The following is a 12,700-nucleotide window of genomic DNA, read 5'->3' as shown; positions in this document are numbered from 1 at the left end:
CATTACTACTGGGGAAACCATAGCTTTAACTATACGGACCTTTGTCGGCAAGGTGATGTCTCTGCTTTTTAAGATGCTGTCTAAACCCAGAGATACCTGGGCCCAACTCCTTCTCTCCATTCCACCTGGTTTCCATTATTGCCACTATATCAGATCTCTTAAATCTGTGTGATTTAAGGGATTGGGAAGATTGTTATGGTTGCCTCCCCACCCCAGCCTGTGAAATTATTACTACAATTATATGTGACTTACAACTTATTTTTGTTCTTGTTCTTGTTCTTATCCCTGTTGGTGTTATGTTCCACGGTGACACTCCAAGGCCTTCTGTGTCCTGTTTCCTATATTTTGGAGGCAGAGAGAAGGCTGTTCTCAGGGCCTGCTCCACCGTGAGGGAGACTCAGGCAGCAGATGCAGAGAGGGGCAAGGAGGGGACTGATCTGGGTGCCATTTGGCCAGCCCTAATTTAACACTCCATCCTGTCATCCAGTGGAAGGTGCTGTTCCATTGCCAGTGTCCTAGACACAAGACAGCAGCCTCGGGAAATCAGTGGGGCAGGCGATCCCGGCATGGTCCTCCCCACCTTGGTCCCTCCCTCCCTCCGGCAACTTTGCTTTGGCAAAGGGGTGAGCACACCTTCAACTGACCACAATACTTATATATGGGTCTCCAAAAATGGTCAGTATGGACGTCCTGAGGCAAAAGGCACTGTGCAGCTAGTTAATAAACATACAGAGGTTGAAGGGGATGAAATGTGGTCCAAAGGCTGAAGGATTATAGTGCATCGGATGAAGAACTTCATGGTGAACGTAGGACCCTGATAAATAGTGGGCAGGTTCAGGGACGTAGAGCAGCTCCCCTTCCTATGAGAAACCACTTTTATAAAAAGTAAATCCCACAGTTCAACCGTATTCTGAGATAATGCTGTTTCATTAACGATAATTAAGGGTTATGAAAGGCTGATGATGCATTGCCATTATTCAACATTATTTCATGTGCCTTTCCTAAAAAATTGAAACATATGGAGGACAGGAGAGAATGTATGCGATGTTAAAATATGAGGAGGTGCTGATTGATGTAATATTCCTTTCTTCTCCTCCTAGAAAACAAATAGGATTCCTTCTGGTGGGCCATGTCTAATGGGAAGAATGAAGAAACCATTTCAATACATGAGTGTGAAAAGAGAGAGGATAAACAGTTTGAAAGTATGGAGTGTGGAAAATGCTTCCCTGACAGTGGAACACTAAGAAAACATCAACGGACTCACACGGGGGAGAAACCATTTAAATGCATGGAGTGTGGAAAGAGCTACAATTGGAGTGGACAACTTAGAATTCATCAACGGACTCACACAGGGGAGAAACCCTTTCAATGTGTGGAGTGTGGAAAGAGCTTCAGTGAGAGTGGAAATCTTAGAAGACATCAACGGACTCACACAGGGGAGAAACCATTTAAATGCATGGAGTGTGGAAAGAGCTTCACTAACAGTGGAAGCCTCAGATTTCATCAACAGACTCACACAGGGGAGAAACCATTTAAATGCATGGAATGTGGAAAGAGCTTCACCAGAAGTGGAGACCTTAGAAAACATCAACGGACTCACACAGGGGAGAAACCATTTAAATGTATGGAGTGTGGAAAGAGCTTCACTAACAGTGGAGACCTTAGAATTCATCAACGGACTCACACAGGGGAGAAACCATTTAAATGTTTGGAGTGTGGAAAGAGCTTCACTGACAGTGGAACACTTAGAAAACATCAACGGATTCACACAGGGGAGAAACCATTTCAATGCATGGAGTGTGGAAAGAGCTTCAGTCAGAGTGGACAACTTAGAAAACATCAATGGACTCACACAGGGGAGAAACCATTTAAATGCATGGAGTGTGGAACGAGCTTCACTGATAGTGGACACCTTAGAGAACATCAATGGACTCACATAGGGGAGAAACCATTTAAATGTATGGAGTGTGGAAATAGCTTCACTAACAGTGGAAACCTTAGAATTCATCAACGGACTCACACAGGGGAGAAACCATTTAAATGCGTGGAGTGTGGGAAAAGCTTCAGTCGGAGTGGAGACTTTAGAATTCATCAACGGACTCACACAGGGGAGAAACCCTTTCAATGTATGGAGTGTGGAAATAGCTTCACTAACAGTGGATACCTTAGAATTCATCAACGGACTCACACAGGGGAGAAGCCATTTAAATGCATGGAGTGTGGGAAAAGCTTCAGTCGGAGTGGACTCCTTAGAATTCATCAACGGACTCACACAGGGGAGAAACCATTTAAATGCATGGAGTGTGGAAAGAGCTTTAGGCAGAGTGGAAACCTTAAAAAACATCTACAGGTTCACACAAGAGAGAAACCTTGTAAGTGCTAGGGAAGTGGACAGAGGTTCAGTTGTAGTGGAAGTCTTACAAACCATGAAAATCCTCTGAGGGGTAAGAGCTGTAAGAGTGAATACTCTACAGGCCATCAATTAACTCAAAGAAGAGAAAAGGTTTAAATAGAAGGAGGGTGGAATCTCCTTTGGTTATTATGGAACACTTTTTGGAGTGTAGAACCTGTTTCTCTCTGAGTTGACACTTTCCTTCACATCAGTAACAGGAAATCAATCTTAAATGCATGCAGCGTATGTGAGCTTTCGTTGTTTGTCGGTATCATTGTCTAGACATGTATTTAAAATAACGAAGGTAACATTTCATAATAGTAAGCATAATATAATATTTAGTGTACTGTTAGATAGAGAAGGGGAGTGTGGGAGACTGGAGTGCTGCTTCTGAATGAGGATGGACTGAGAGTTAGCTGGGTTTGGTGTTTGGTGGTGGGAGTTGGGGCACAGGGAAGAAGGGGCCCTTACGGAGCATCTGAAAGCAATGATCGGGGGTGGGGGGACGGAGAGGGACGCCAGTGTGTGTAGAACGGTGTCCCCAAAAGGACACAGGAGAAACGGTATAGATGAGTATAATGATCTGTCCATTTTATGCAGACCTTAGACAAAAACTTACAGCTCCACTCCTTTGCCAACTTAGCTCAGTAGACAGAGAAAGACATGTTTTGTTTTTGCTGAACAAGTTTACTGGAACAACAACCTTCGTGGTGGCCAAATTTCTTCTTCTGGCCTTTAAGCGCCGTAAGGCTAAAATTGACTGTGTTGATACGATTATAAATGTATAATCTACTTTTCGTTGTAGGTCTAAGTGTCACGCTTCTCCGGATGTTTTAGACATTTTAATTTTTGTATGGATAATATTTGTTTTCTTTAATTTTTGTATGGATAATATTTGTTTTCATCAAACACACCATCTCAGGACTATTTAATTGCTCATCTTCCAACATTGTGTATGCAATCAAATGCCAACAGTGCCCTTCAGCTCTCTATATTGGACAAACAGGCCAAACCCTACGCCAAAGGATAAATGGACATAAATCTGATATCAGGAATCACAAGACAGAGAAACCAGTAGGAGAACACTTCAATCTCCCAGGACATTCTATAAAAGATCTCAAAGTAGCTGTCTTAATACAAAGAAATTTCAGAAATAGACTGGAAAGAGAAGTGGCTGAATTGCAACTAATCACCAAACTTAAAACCATGGAGAAACCTGGTTTGAACAAAGACATTGGATTCTTATCTCATTATACATAACAAAGCCATCTTTAGCCATCTCACCCCTTGCCTTTCCCTGCAAGACTAATTGCAGCCGTTTAGAGTCGTCAACAGGTTTTCCACACTTATCAGCCTATCACCCATTCCCACCACCCTTCTGAGTAATACCCCTCCCCACTCCCCCACTATATTTAAGGATCTGGTGACTTCTGTTTCAGTGTATCTGAAGAAGTGTGCATGCACACGAAAGCTCATACCAGGAACAAACTCAGTTGGTCTCTAAGGTGCTACTAGAAAGAATTTTCGATTTTGATTTGTTTTCTGACTGAAGGTTTTGGTGTTTGGTGGAGGGAGTTGGAAATGTTTGTATCTGGGGATGGAGCTGAGACTGGGGTTGTTGCTTTGGAAGCAGAATTAGATTAATATTGTAGGAACAGCAGCCTAACTCCCACTTTTATTATTGCCATAATGGAACCATGAAAGGAAAGGCTCTGTTCCCAGCTGCACGTCTTCCATGTGGAGGGAAGGGGGCACAGGGAAGAAGGGGCTGTACCAGAGTATATCTGGGCAATGATCGGGGGTGGGGGGACGGACAGTGACGCCGGTGTGTGGAGAACGCTATCCCCAAAAGGACACGGGAGAAATAGTATGGATGAGTATAATGATCTGCCCATTTTATGCTGATCTTAGACAAAAACTTGTAGCTCACTCCTATGCCAACTTAGCTCAGTAGACTGAGAAAGACATGTTTTGTTTTTGCTGAACTAGTTTACTGGAACAACAACCTTCGTGGTGGCCAAATGTATTCTTCTGGCCTTTAATGGCTGTAAGGCTAAAATTGACTGTATGGATACGGGTCTAAATGTATAATCTACTTTTCGTTGTAGGTCTAAGTATCACGCTTCTCTGGATGCTTTAGACGTTTTAATTTTTGTATGGATAATATTTGTTTTCTGACTGAAGGTCGAATAAATTCTATTGATTGAATGAGTATAATGTGTGGAAGGAGGTCCCGGCAGGCCCCCAACCAAGAGGGCTAAGGGTCAACTTCCACCAAATCCACCAGCAGGAGCCACTCTGGGCCCTGAGGGTGGAAAGCCCCCCTCCTCCTTGGCAACTGGACATGATCCGAGGGCAGTGATGGCGAACCTTGTAGAGACCGAGGACCCAAACTGCAACGCAAAACCCACTTATTTATCGCAAAGTGCCAACACAGCAATTTAAACTGTCCATGTATTTTTTTTCTGGTTGTTTCACTTTTCTTCTTTATGACTAATGAATGAATAATAATTCATAAAAGTTATTGCATCACATTCTTCATGAAATCATTTCCCCATTGATATGTAATGTTACGGTATAACTCAGAGCTTTTTTGTTTAGGGGGTACTCTCATTTTGACTCAAGCAGAAGCCTTTTTTATTGGGAATAGTTGGAGAAGAAATACCCAAGAGAGACTTAGCATTCTTTTTGTATGCCACAAAGGCTGCGATGCTACTACTTTCTGAGAACTGGAAGAGCCAAGAATTACCAACAATAGACGAATGGCAAATGAAGATGATGGACTTTATGGAATTTGCCAAACGGACTGGAAGACTCCGCAATCTGGGAGAAGAGACGGTGGAGGAAGACTGGAAGAAATTTAAAATTTATTTGAATAAATATTGTAATATTTAGTTTCCCCATAGGAAGTATTTATAGGTTTTTGTTATATTCTTATGAAATAGGTTAATTATATGTTTTAGAAGTATATTGGTTAAGAGGTTAGTTTACAGAAACTGCTAGAGAATATTAAGGAAATGAAATTCAGATGGGGGGGGGGACAGAGGGAAGTCACCCAATAATGTAAAGGAAAAGTTATGTATATGTGAGAAAACTTTGTTTTCTTCCTTTCTTGTTTTTCTCTTCTCTTTCATATATGTATCATTATGTTATCTTTTTCTTAAAATCTTACAAAAGTAATAAAAATTATTTTTTAAAGAATACAAAAACTTCTGTAATCTTTGTTCTGGGCATTTTCTCTTTTGCTCTCCTTGGAGATTAAGATGTTTGTTGCAACAAATAAATGATCAGGCCTTCTGGCCACTGATTTGCTTCCTCATTGCTTGGCTGCGGTCTCACGTTTTATGATCAATGCAGCACCTGCAAGGATAGACTCCAGTGAATTGTTGTTTTCACCTGGAGGGAATTGGGGAGCTGTCAAAGCCAAACCCCATTTCTCCCCCCAAAAAACACAGAAGTCTCAGAGTCCAGCTATAAAAGAGTGTTGTAGAATCACCAAATTGGGAGGGGTGGCTAATACCCCAGAGGACAGGATCACACTTCAAAATGACCTTAACAGATTAGACAACTGGGCCCAAGCAAACAAGATGAATTTTAACAGGGAGAAATGCAAAGTACTACACTTGGGCAAAAAAAATGAAAGGCACAAATACAGGATGGGTGACACATGGCTTGAGAGCAGTACATGTGAAAAGGATCTAGGAGTCTTGGTAGACCATAAACTTGACATGAGTCAACAGTGTGATGCAGCAGCTAAAAAGCCAATGCAATTCTGGGCTGCATCAATAGGAGTATAGCGTCTAGATCCAGGGAGGTAATAGTACCACTATATTCTGCTCTGGTCAGACCTCACCTGGAATACTGTGTCTAGTTCTGGGCACCACAGTTCAAGGAGGATACTGACAAGCTGGAACGTGTCCAGAGGAGGGCAACCAAAATGGTCAAAGGCCTGGAAACGATGCCTTATGAGGAACGGCTTAGGGAGCTGGGTATGTTTGGCACTGTCCTTCTTTGGGATTGGGATGTAGACTGATCTCCTCCAATCCTGTGGCCACTGCTTACTTTTCCAGACTTGCTGGCATATTGAGTGTAGCACCTTAACAGCATCCTCTTTTAAAATTTTAAATAGTTCAGCTGGAATATCATCACTTCCACAGGCCTTGTTGTTAGCAAGGCTTTCTAAGGCCCATTTGACTTCACTCTCCAGGATGTCTGGCTCAAGGTCAGGAACCACATTACCTGGGGTGTATGAGACCTCCATATCTTTCTGGTATAATTCCTCTGTGTATTCTTGCCACCTCTTCTTGATGTCTTCTGCTTCTGTTAGGTCCTTTCCACTTTTGTCCTTAATTGTGGTAATCTTTGTACTAAATGTTCCTTTCATATCTCCAATTTTCTTGAACAAATCTCTGGTTTTCCCCATTCTGTTATTTTCCTCTATTTCTTTCCATTGCTCATTTAGAAAGGCCCTCTTGTCTCTCCTTGCTATTCTTTGGAAATCTGCATTCAATTTCCTGTATCTTTCACGATCTCCCTCGCATTTTGCTTGTCTTCTCTCCCCCGCTATTTGTAAGGCCTCATTGGACAGCCACTTTGCTTTCTTGCATTTCTTTTTCATTGGGATGGTTTTCGTTGCTGTCTCCTGTATAATGTTACTAGCCTCCATCCACAGTTCTTCAGGTACTCTATCCACCAAATCTAAATCCTTGAACCTGTTCTTCACTTCAACTGTGTATTCATAAGGAATTTGATTTAGATTGAATCTTATTGGCCCAGTGGTTTTTCCTAGTTTCTTCAGTTTAAGCTGGAATTTTGCTATAAGAAGCTGATGATCTGAGCCACAGTCAGCTCCAGGTCTTGTTTTTGCTGAGTGTATAGAGCGGGGGTCGGCAACCCGCGGCTCCGGAGCCGCATGCGGCTCTTTGACAGCTTTGCCGTGGCTCCGGGACGGGGAAATGGTGGGGGGCGCTGTGACACTCTCGGAGCTGGCCCCACCCCCGCTATCAGCGACGCAGCCAGAGCCAGCTCAAAACCTTGCAGATCCTGCTTTTTCTGTTTAGAAAGAGCTAAAGGCTAACAAGAGGGAAAGAAAGTATTGAAAAGAACCCGCTCAGCAGCTGATTGCAAGAGATCGGGAGGGAGATAAGGGAGCTAGCTCCCTTCCTGCCCCGCCCAGGCCCCTTGCTCAGTAGGATCCTGGGAAATTGAGGATCCTGGGAAATTGAGTTTTTCAGCCATTTGGGGCTTTCTGTTACTTTTCCTCTTGCTTTCTATTACTTGCTGGTGCTTACTGGTTTGCTTTCATCTTGCTTCCTATTACCTACTGGTGCTTACTGGTTTGTACTGGTTTGCTTTCCTCTTGCTTCCTATTGCCTGGTGGTGCGTACTGGTTTCTACTGGTGTTTACTGGTCTGTACTGGTTTGTACTGGTGCTTACTGGTTTGTACTGGTTTGCTTTCCTCTTGCTCCCTATTGCTTGGTGGTGCGTACTGGTTTCTACTGGTGCTTACTGGTCTGTACTGGTGCTTACTGGTTTGTACTGGTTTGCTTTCCTCTTGCTTCCTATTGCCTGGTGGTGCGTACTGGTTTCTACTGGTGCTTACTGGTCTGTACTGCTTTGTACTGGTGCTTACTGGTTTGTACTGGTTTACTTTCCTCTTGCTTCCTATTACCTTCTGGTGCTTACTGGTCTGTACTGGTTTGTACTGGTGCTTACTGGTTTGTACTGGTTCGCTTTCCTCTTGCTTCCTATTGCTTGCTGGTGCATACTGGTTTGTACTGGTGGTTACTGGTCTGTACTGGTTTGTACTGGTGCTTACTGGTTTGTACTGGTTTGCTTTCCTCTTGCTTCCTATTGCTTGCTGGTGCGTACTGGTTTCTACTGGTGCTTACTGGTCTGTACTGGTGCTTACTGGTTTGTACTGGTTCGCTTTCCTCTTGCTTCCTATTACTTGCTGGTCTGTACTAGTTTGTACTGGTGCTTACTGGTTTGTACTGGTTTGCTTTCCTCTTGCTTCCTAATACCTGCTGGTGCTTACTGGTCTGTACTGGTTTGTACTGGTGCTTACTGGTTTGTAAGCAATGCTTTCCCCCTTTGCAAAAGCTGCACAAATCTGAACTGATCCTCAAAAAAGCAGGGCTTTTCCCTTTGCAAAAAAAGCTGTAAAACTTTGAGCTGATTCTCAAAAAAAAACATGGGTTTTAGAGGAGGAAAACCAGAAAAGCATTTTTTTTCTTGTTTCCTCCTCTAAAAACGAGGTGCGCCCTATGGTCCGGAGCGTACTATGGAGCGAAAAATACGGTACTTTTACACGCTTCTGTTCCCTCTTGATCCCCAAATGGCAACGTTCCCAATTTTCTCTTTTGCAAACTCCTCCCCACATCTGCCTCCCACCCCCCACCCCACAAAGAAAAAACCCCTGGCGATTTAAGAGGTTTCTCTTAAAAAAACGAAAACAAAACCTGATTTCAGGTGCTTGTAAAATGACAACTTTTGGGGGGAGGGGGTGGATTTGTTTGGAGCAAAGACGGGGTAACGTGTGCTGGGGGGGTCTTCCGATTGTTTTCAGCCCTTGGGTGTTGGGGACCCCCCTTTTTCAGGGGGTGGGGAGGAGAGGAGGTCCCTGCTTATTTGAGAAAATAAATCAGAAATTGTTTTATGACTTGTTTTCACAATTTTAAAATAAATAAATAAACAATTTCAAATTCTGTTCTTTTCATTCTTCCTATAATCCTGTATATATAGCATTAAGGTAAGAAACAATATATGCAGTGTTGTATTTGTTTTAAATGTCGCAATGGTTTTGCGGCTCCCAGTTTTCCCCCCCTTCGGAAACGGGTCCAAGTGGCTCTTTTTGTCTTAAAGGTTGCAGACCCCTGGTATAGAGCTTCTCCATCTTTGGCTGCAGAGAATATAATCAATCTGATTTCGATGTCGCCCATCTGGTGATGTCCATGTGTAGAGTCGTCTCTTGTGTTGTTGGAAAAGAGTGTTTGTGATGACCAGCTTGTTCTCTTGACAGAACTCTATTAGCCTTTGCCCTGCTTCATTTTGAACTCCAAGGCCAAACTTGCCAGTTGTTCCTTTTATCTCTTGACTCCCTACTTTAGCATTCCAATCCCCTATAATGAGAAGAACATCCTTCTTTGGTGTCATTTCTATAAGGTGTTGTAAGTCTTCATAGAATTGGTCAATTTCAGTTTCTTCAGCACTGGTAGTTGGTGCATAAACTTGGATTACTGTGATGTTAAAAGGTCTGCCTTGGATTCATATTGGATCATTCTATCATTTTTGAAATTGCATCCCAGTACAGCTTTCGCCACTCTTTTGTTGACTATGAGGGCCACTCCATTTCCTTTACAGGATTCCTGCCCACAGTAGTAGATATGATAGTCATCCGAGCTGAATTCGCCCATTCCTGTCCATTTTAGTTCACTGATGCCTAGGATGTCAATGTTTATTCTTGCCATCTCATTTTTTACCACATCCAGCTTTCCAAGGTTCATGGTTATTACATTCCAGGTTCCTATGCAATACTTTTCTTTACAGCATTGGACTTTCCTTTCGCTTCCAGGCATATCCGCAACTGAGCGTCCTTTCGGCTTTGGCCCAGCCGCTTCATCAGCTCTGGATCTACTTGTGGAGCCTTATTTGCCCCTACGGGTTCCCATTGTTGCGCCCGGTGAGAAAACATAGAAGCAGAAAAGACCTGAGGCTTCTGGCTTCAGAGAGAGAAAGATTTAATTTCTGCATGCAGAGGTACTTCGGTGTTTAGATAGCCAAGCAAGTACAAAAGTTAGTCAGTTTACCAGCAGTTCTTATACAGTTCTCTGGCTCTCTTCCCACCCCAGAAAACTTCCTCTTGTCCATATAAGGAACATTTCCTGTTGTACATTTCCTGTTATACATATAAGGCAAAGGACATATAAGGCAAAAGAACATTTAGCCCAGTGTTGGTTCCTGCGCACTCCAGCAAGGCCATCCTATCTCTTGACCTAGACAACAGTTCCTCTCAATGAAGGACAGCTACAGTACTCTCTGCGTAAGGTCTACTGTTATCTCCAGACACTTAGTAAGGCAAAGCTTGCCAGAGAGAAGTACAATGCAGATCAAAGTTCACAGCTTTACAGAGCAGTTTCATACAGAAAAGCTTAACAGGGGCACTTTTATACTTAATACATTCACTGGACTAACAATACATTCAGGTAAATATATAGGTTAGCTAATTAACCCCTTCCATTCCCTCCTGTTCTCTTGGACCGCTGGAATTCTTTCTCCAGCGCGTCCCTGGGAAATGACTGATATTCTCTAGCAAGGGCAATGAGCTGAAGAATCCATGACACAACTTTATATGCATGCATTGCATTAAACAGAAAATACAAAGGCAAAATAACAATGGGGGACACAATATCAACAGATACAACAAATACAACTAAGGATATTTTACTTCAAATATTCCTAACACTAATTACAGAAACTGTTCAACTGGTCACATTATCTGGTAACTGGTCAACACAAATTAAGGCAATATGATCACTCAGTCCTCCCATTCAGAGTTCTTTTCCTTCCTTTTCTTCCATAGGCGTGCCCAGGGCCAATGGCCCCTCCCCTGTGCATTGGCAGCAGGTTTGTTGCTTCTTGGCCTTTGTTGCTTCCCTGGATCTTCAGCTTCAAGGGATGTTTCAGCACACTGTGGCAGGCTCTGTCTCTACATGAGGAGGCGGACACCAGCCACTTTCACCACTGGCAGTGTTGTCAAAAAGACTCTGCAGGATCTTTGCCACTTAGGTTTCAGAATCTCTGCATAGGGATAAAACTAGCATAGCAAAGCTACATGGCATTAGGGCACCTGCTAAAAGAATAGGAGATAGTTACAGAGATTATATCTGCCCTTGGAGGGTGGTGTCTTGGGCCCCTCCAGCCTTTCTTTTGCCTCACAGATTAACCTCACAGGTATCGATATTGATCACACCTCAGTCCTCCTCCCTGTTGGAGGCAAGCTAGAATAACCCAATCAAATAAGGACAGCCTCCCATACACTCACAAGATATTACTGACCATGCCGGATCACTATCTCCTCGAAATACAATATTCTTCCGCAATAATTATCCCATAGCTCTTTGGTCTACTTCTTTGGCCCAGAATAATAATTTAGTTCATTTTTCCAATCCATGCAAACACTCTAAACTTAGAATACACACAAATATAAACAAATACACAATACAATCATACACACTATCATCATTACCATCACCACAATTTCAGACCAATTTAGCATAAACTCTGCTAATGTCAGGGAACAGAAAGATACAATTTCCCCCCAAATAAGATCCATTTCTTCAACATCACCTTCCAGACACACTACTAGAGCCATTGCAATTCTCACTATCTTGACATCCCTCAGAACATTCTCCTTTTAAGAAACTTTTACATAGCAACTAATCTTTTCCAATATAACATTGTACAAATGATCTAGGGTGTTTGGGTATAGCTATTCTCTTCTTACTGTTCTCTCTTTCCTAATGTTCCATTTCTCCATCCCAATTATATTACCAGTTCCAACAGCCATATCAAAAACTAACTTTCCCTCCTCTTCTGTTTCCTGCATCCAAGCACCAGCCATTGATCCTTAGTACCTAATTTTCTACTTATCACCTCACCAAGCCTATCAGGACCTAGTGTCCAAGAATTAACTTACCACCACCAACCTATTTTTGACCCTCAGGAGGACTTAAGGTGGAAACAGGGCAGTAGGGAACAAATTCTGACAGAGTTGGGTTGTCAGACAGAATAGAACTTGGCCTATCTCGCTTCAGAGCCATCGGTAGGTCACTCTCATCATCTCACACATGGCGGCCAGCTTAGCAAAATTGCTAACTCCTCACAACGGTGTTTCATTAGGACAATGGAGTTGAACCCTTGATGTGCTCATTCAAATAGTGACAATTTTCAGGCTTCTTTTAGGTAACAACAAATTATGGACAGGGCAATAGGGAAAAACTCCTGTTTTTTTTAAAACAATCTTTGAAGGGCTTACTATATATACCACCTCTGAAGCAGAGCCATCTTCAGGCCTCTCTCATTGTCTCACGCTTCCATGGCAACAACCTGGCGGTCCTCTCCATGGTTTGGACAATGGATTCACCCCCCTAGATGTGCTCTGCAACCTTGGCATGAAGGGTGGTGTATTGCCTTCAACATTGTTTCCTGCTGGGCAGGGGGTTGGACTAGATGACCCTTGGGGTCCCTTCCAACTCTATGATTCTATGATTCTGTGATATGTATACCTTCACTTTATCATCAATTTT

The 12,700-nt window shown here is 42.8% G+C and overlaps 1 protein-coding gene across 1 annotated transcript in view; it reads left to right on the top strand.

Annotated features, from left to right (window-relative positions):
- Window positions 1-12,700, top strand: part of LOC117042262 — a 119,256-nt gene that overhangs the window by 90,754 nt on the left and 15,802 nt on the right. Inside the window, exons 11-12 of the mRNA XM_033141795.1 lie at window positions 1,246-2,234; window positions 2,514-2,520. Of these exons, the coding sequence (XP_032997686.1) occupies window positions 1,246-2,234; window positions 2,514-2,520 (996 nt within the window). The remainder of the gene's footprint in view (window positions 1-1,245; window positions 2,235-2,513; window positions 2,521-12,700) is intronic.

This window comes from Lacerta agilis, chromosome 2 (assembly GCF_009819535.1).
Source record: "Lacerta agilis isolate rLacAgi1 chromosome 2, rLacAgi1.pri, whole genome shotgun sequence".
NCBI lineage: Eukaryota > Metazoa > Chordata > Lepidosauria > Squamata > Lacertidae > Lacerta > Lacerta agilis.
Note: the sequence above shows the minus strand (reverse complement) of the source record. Positions and strands in the feature narration are given on the sequence as shown.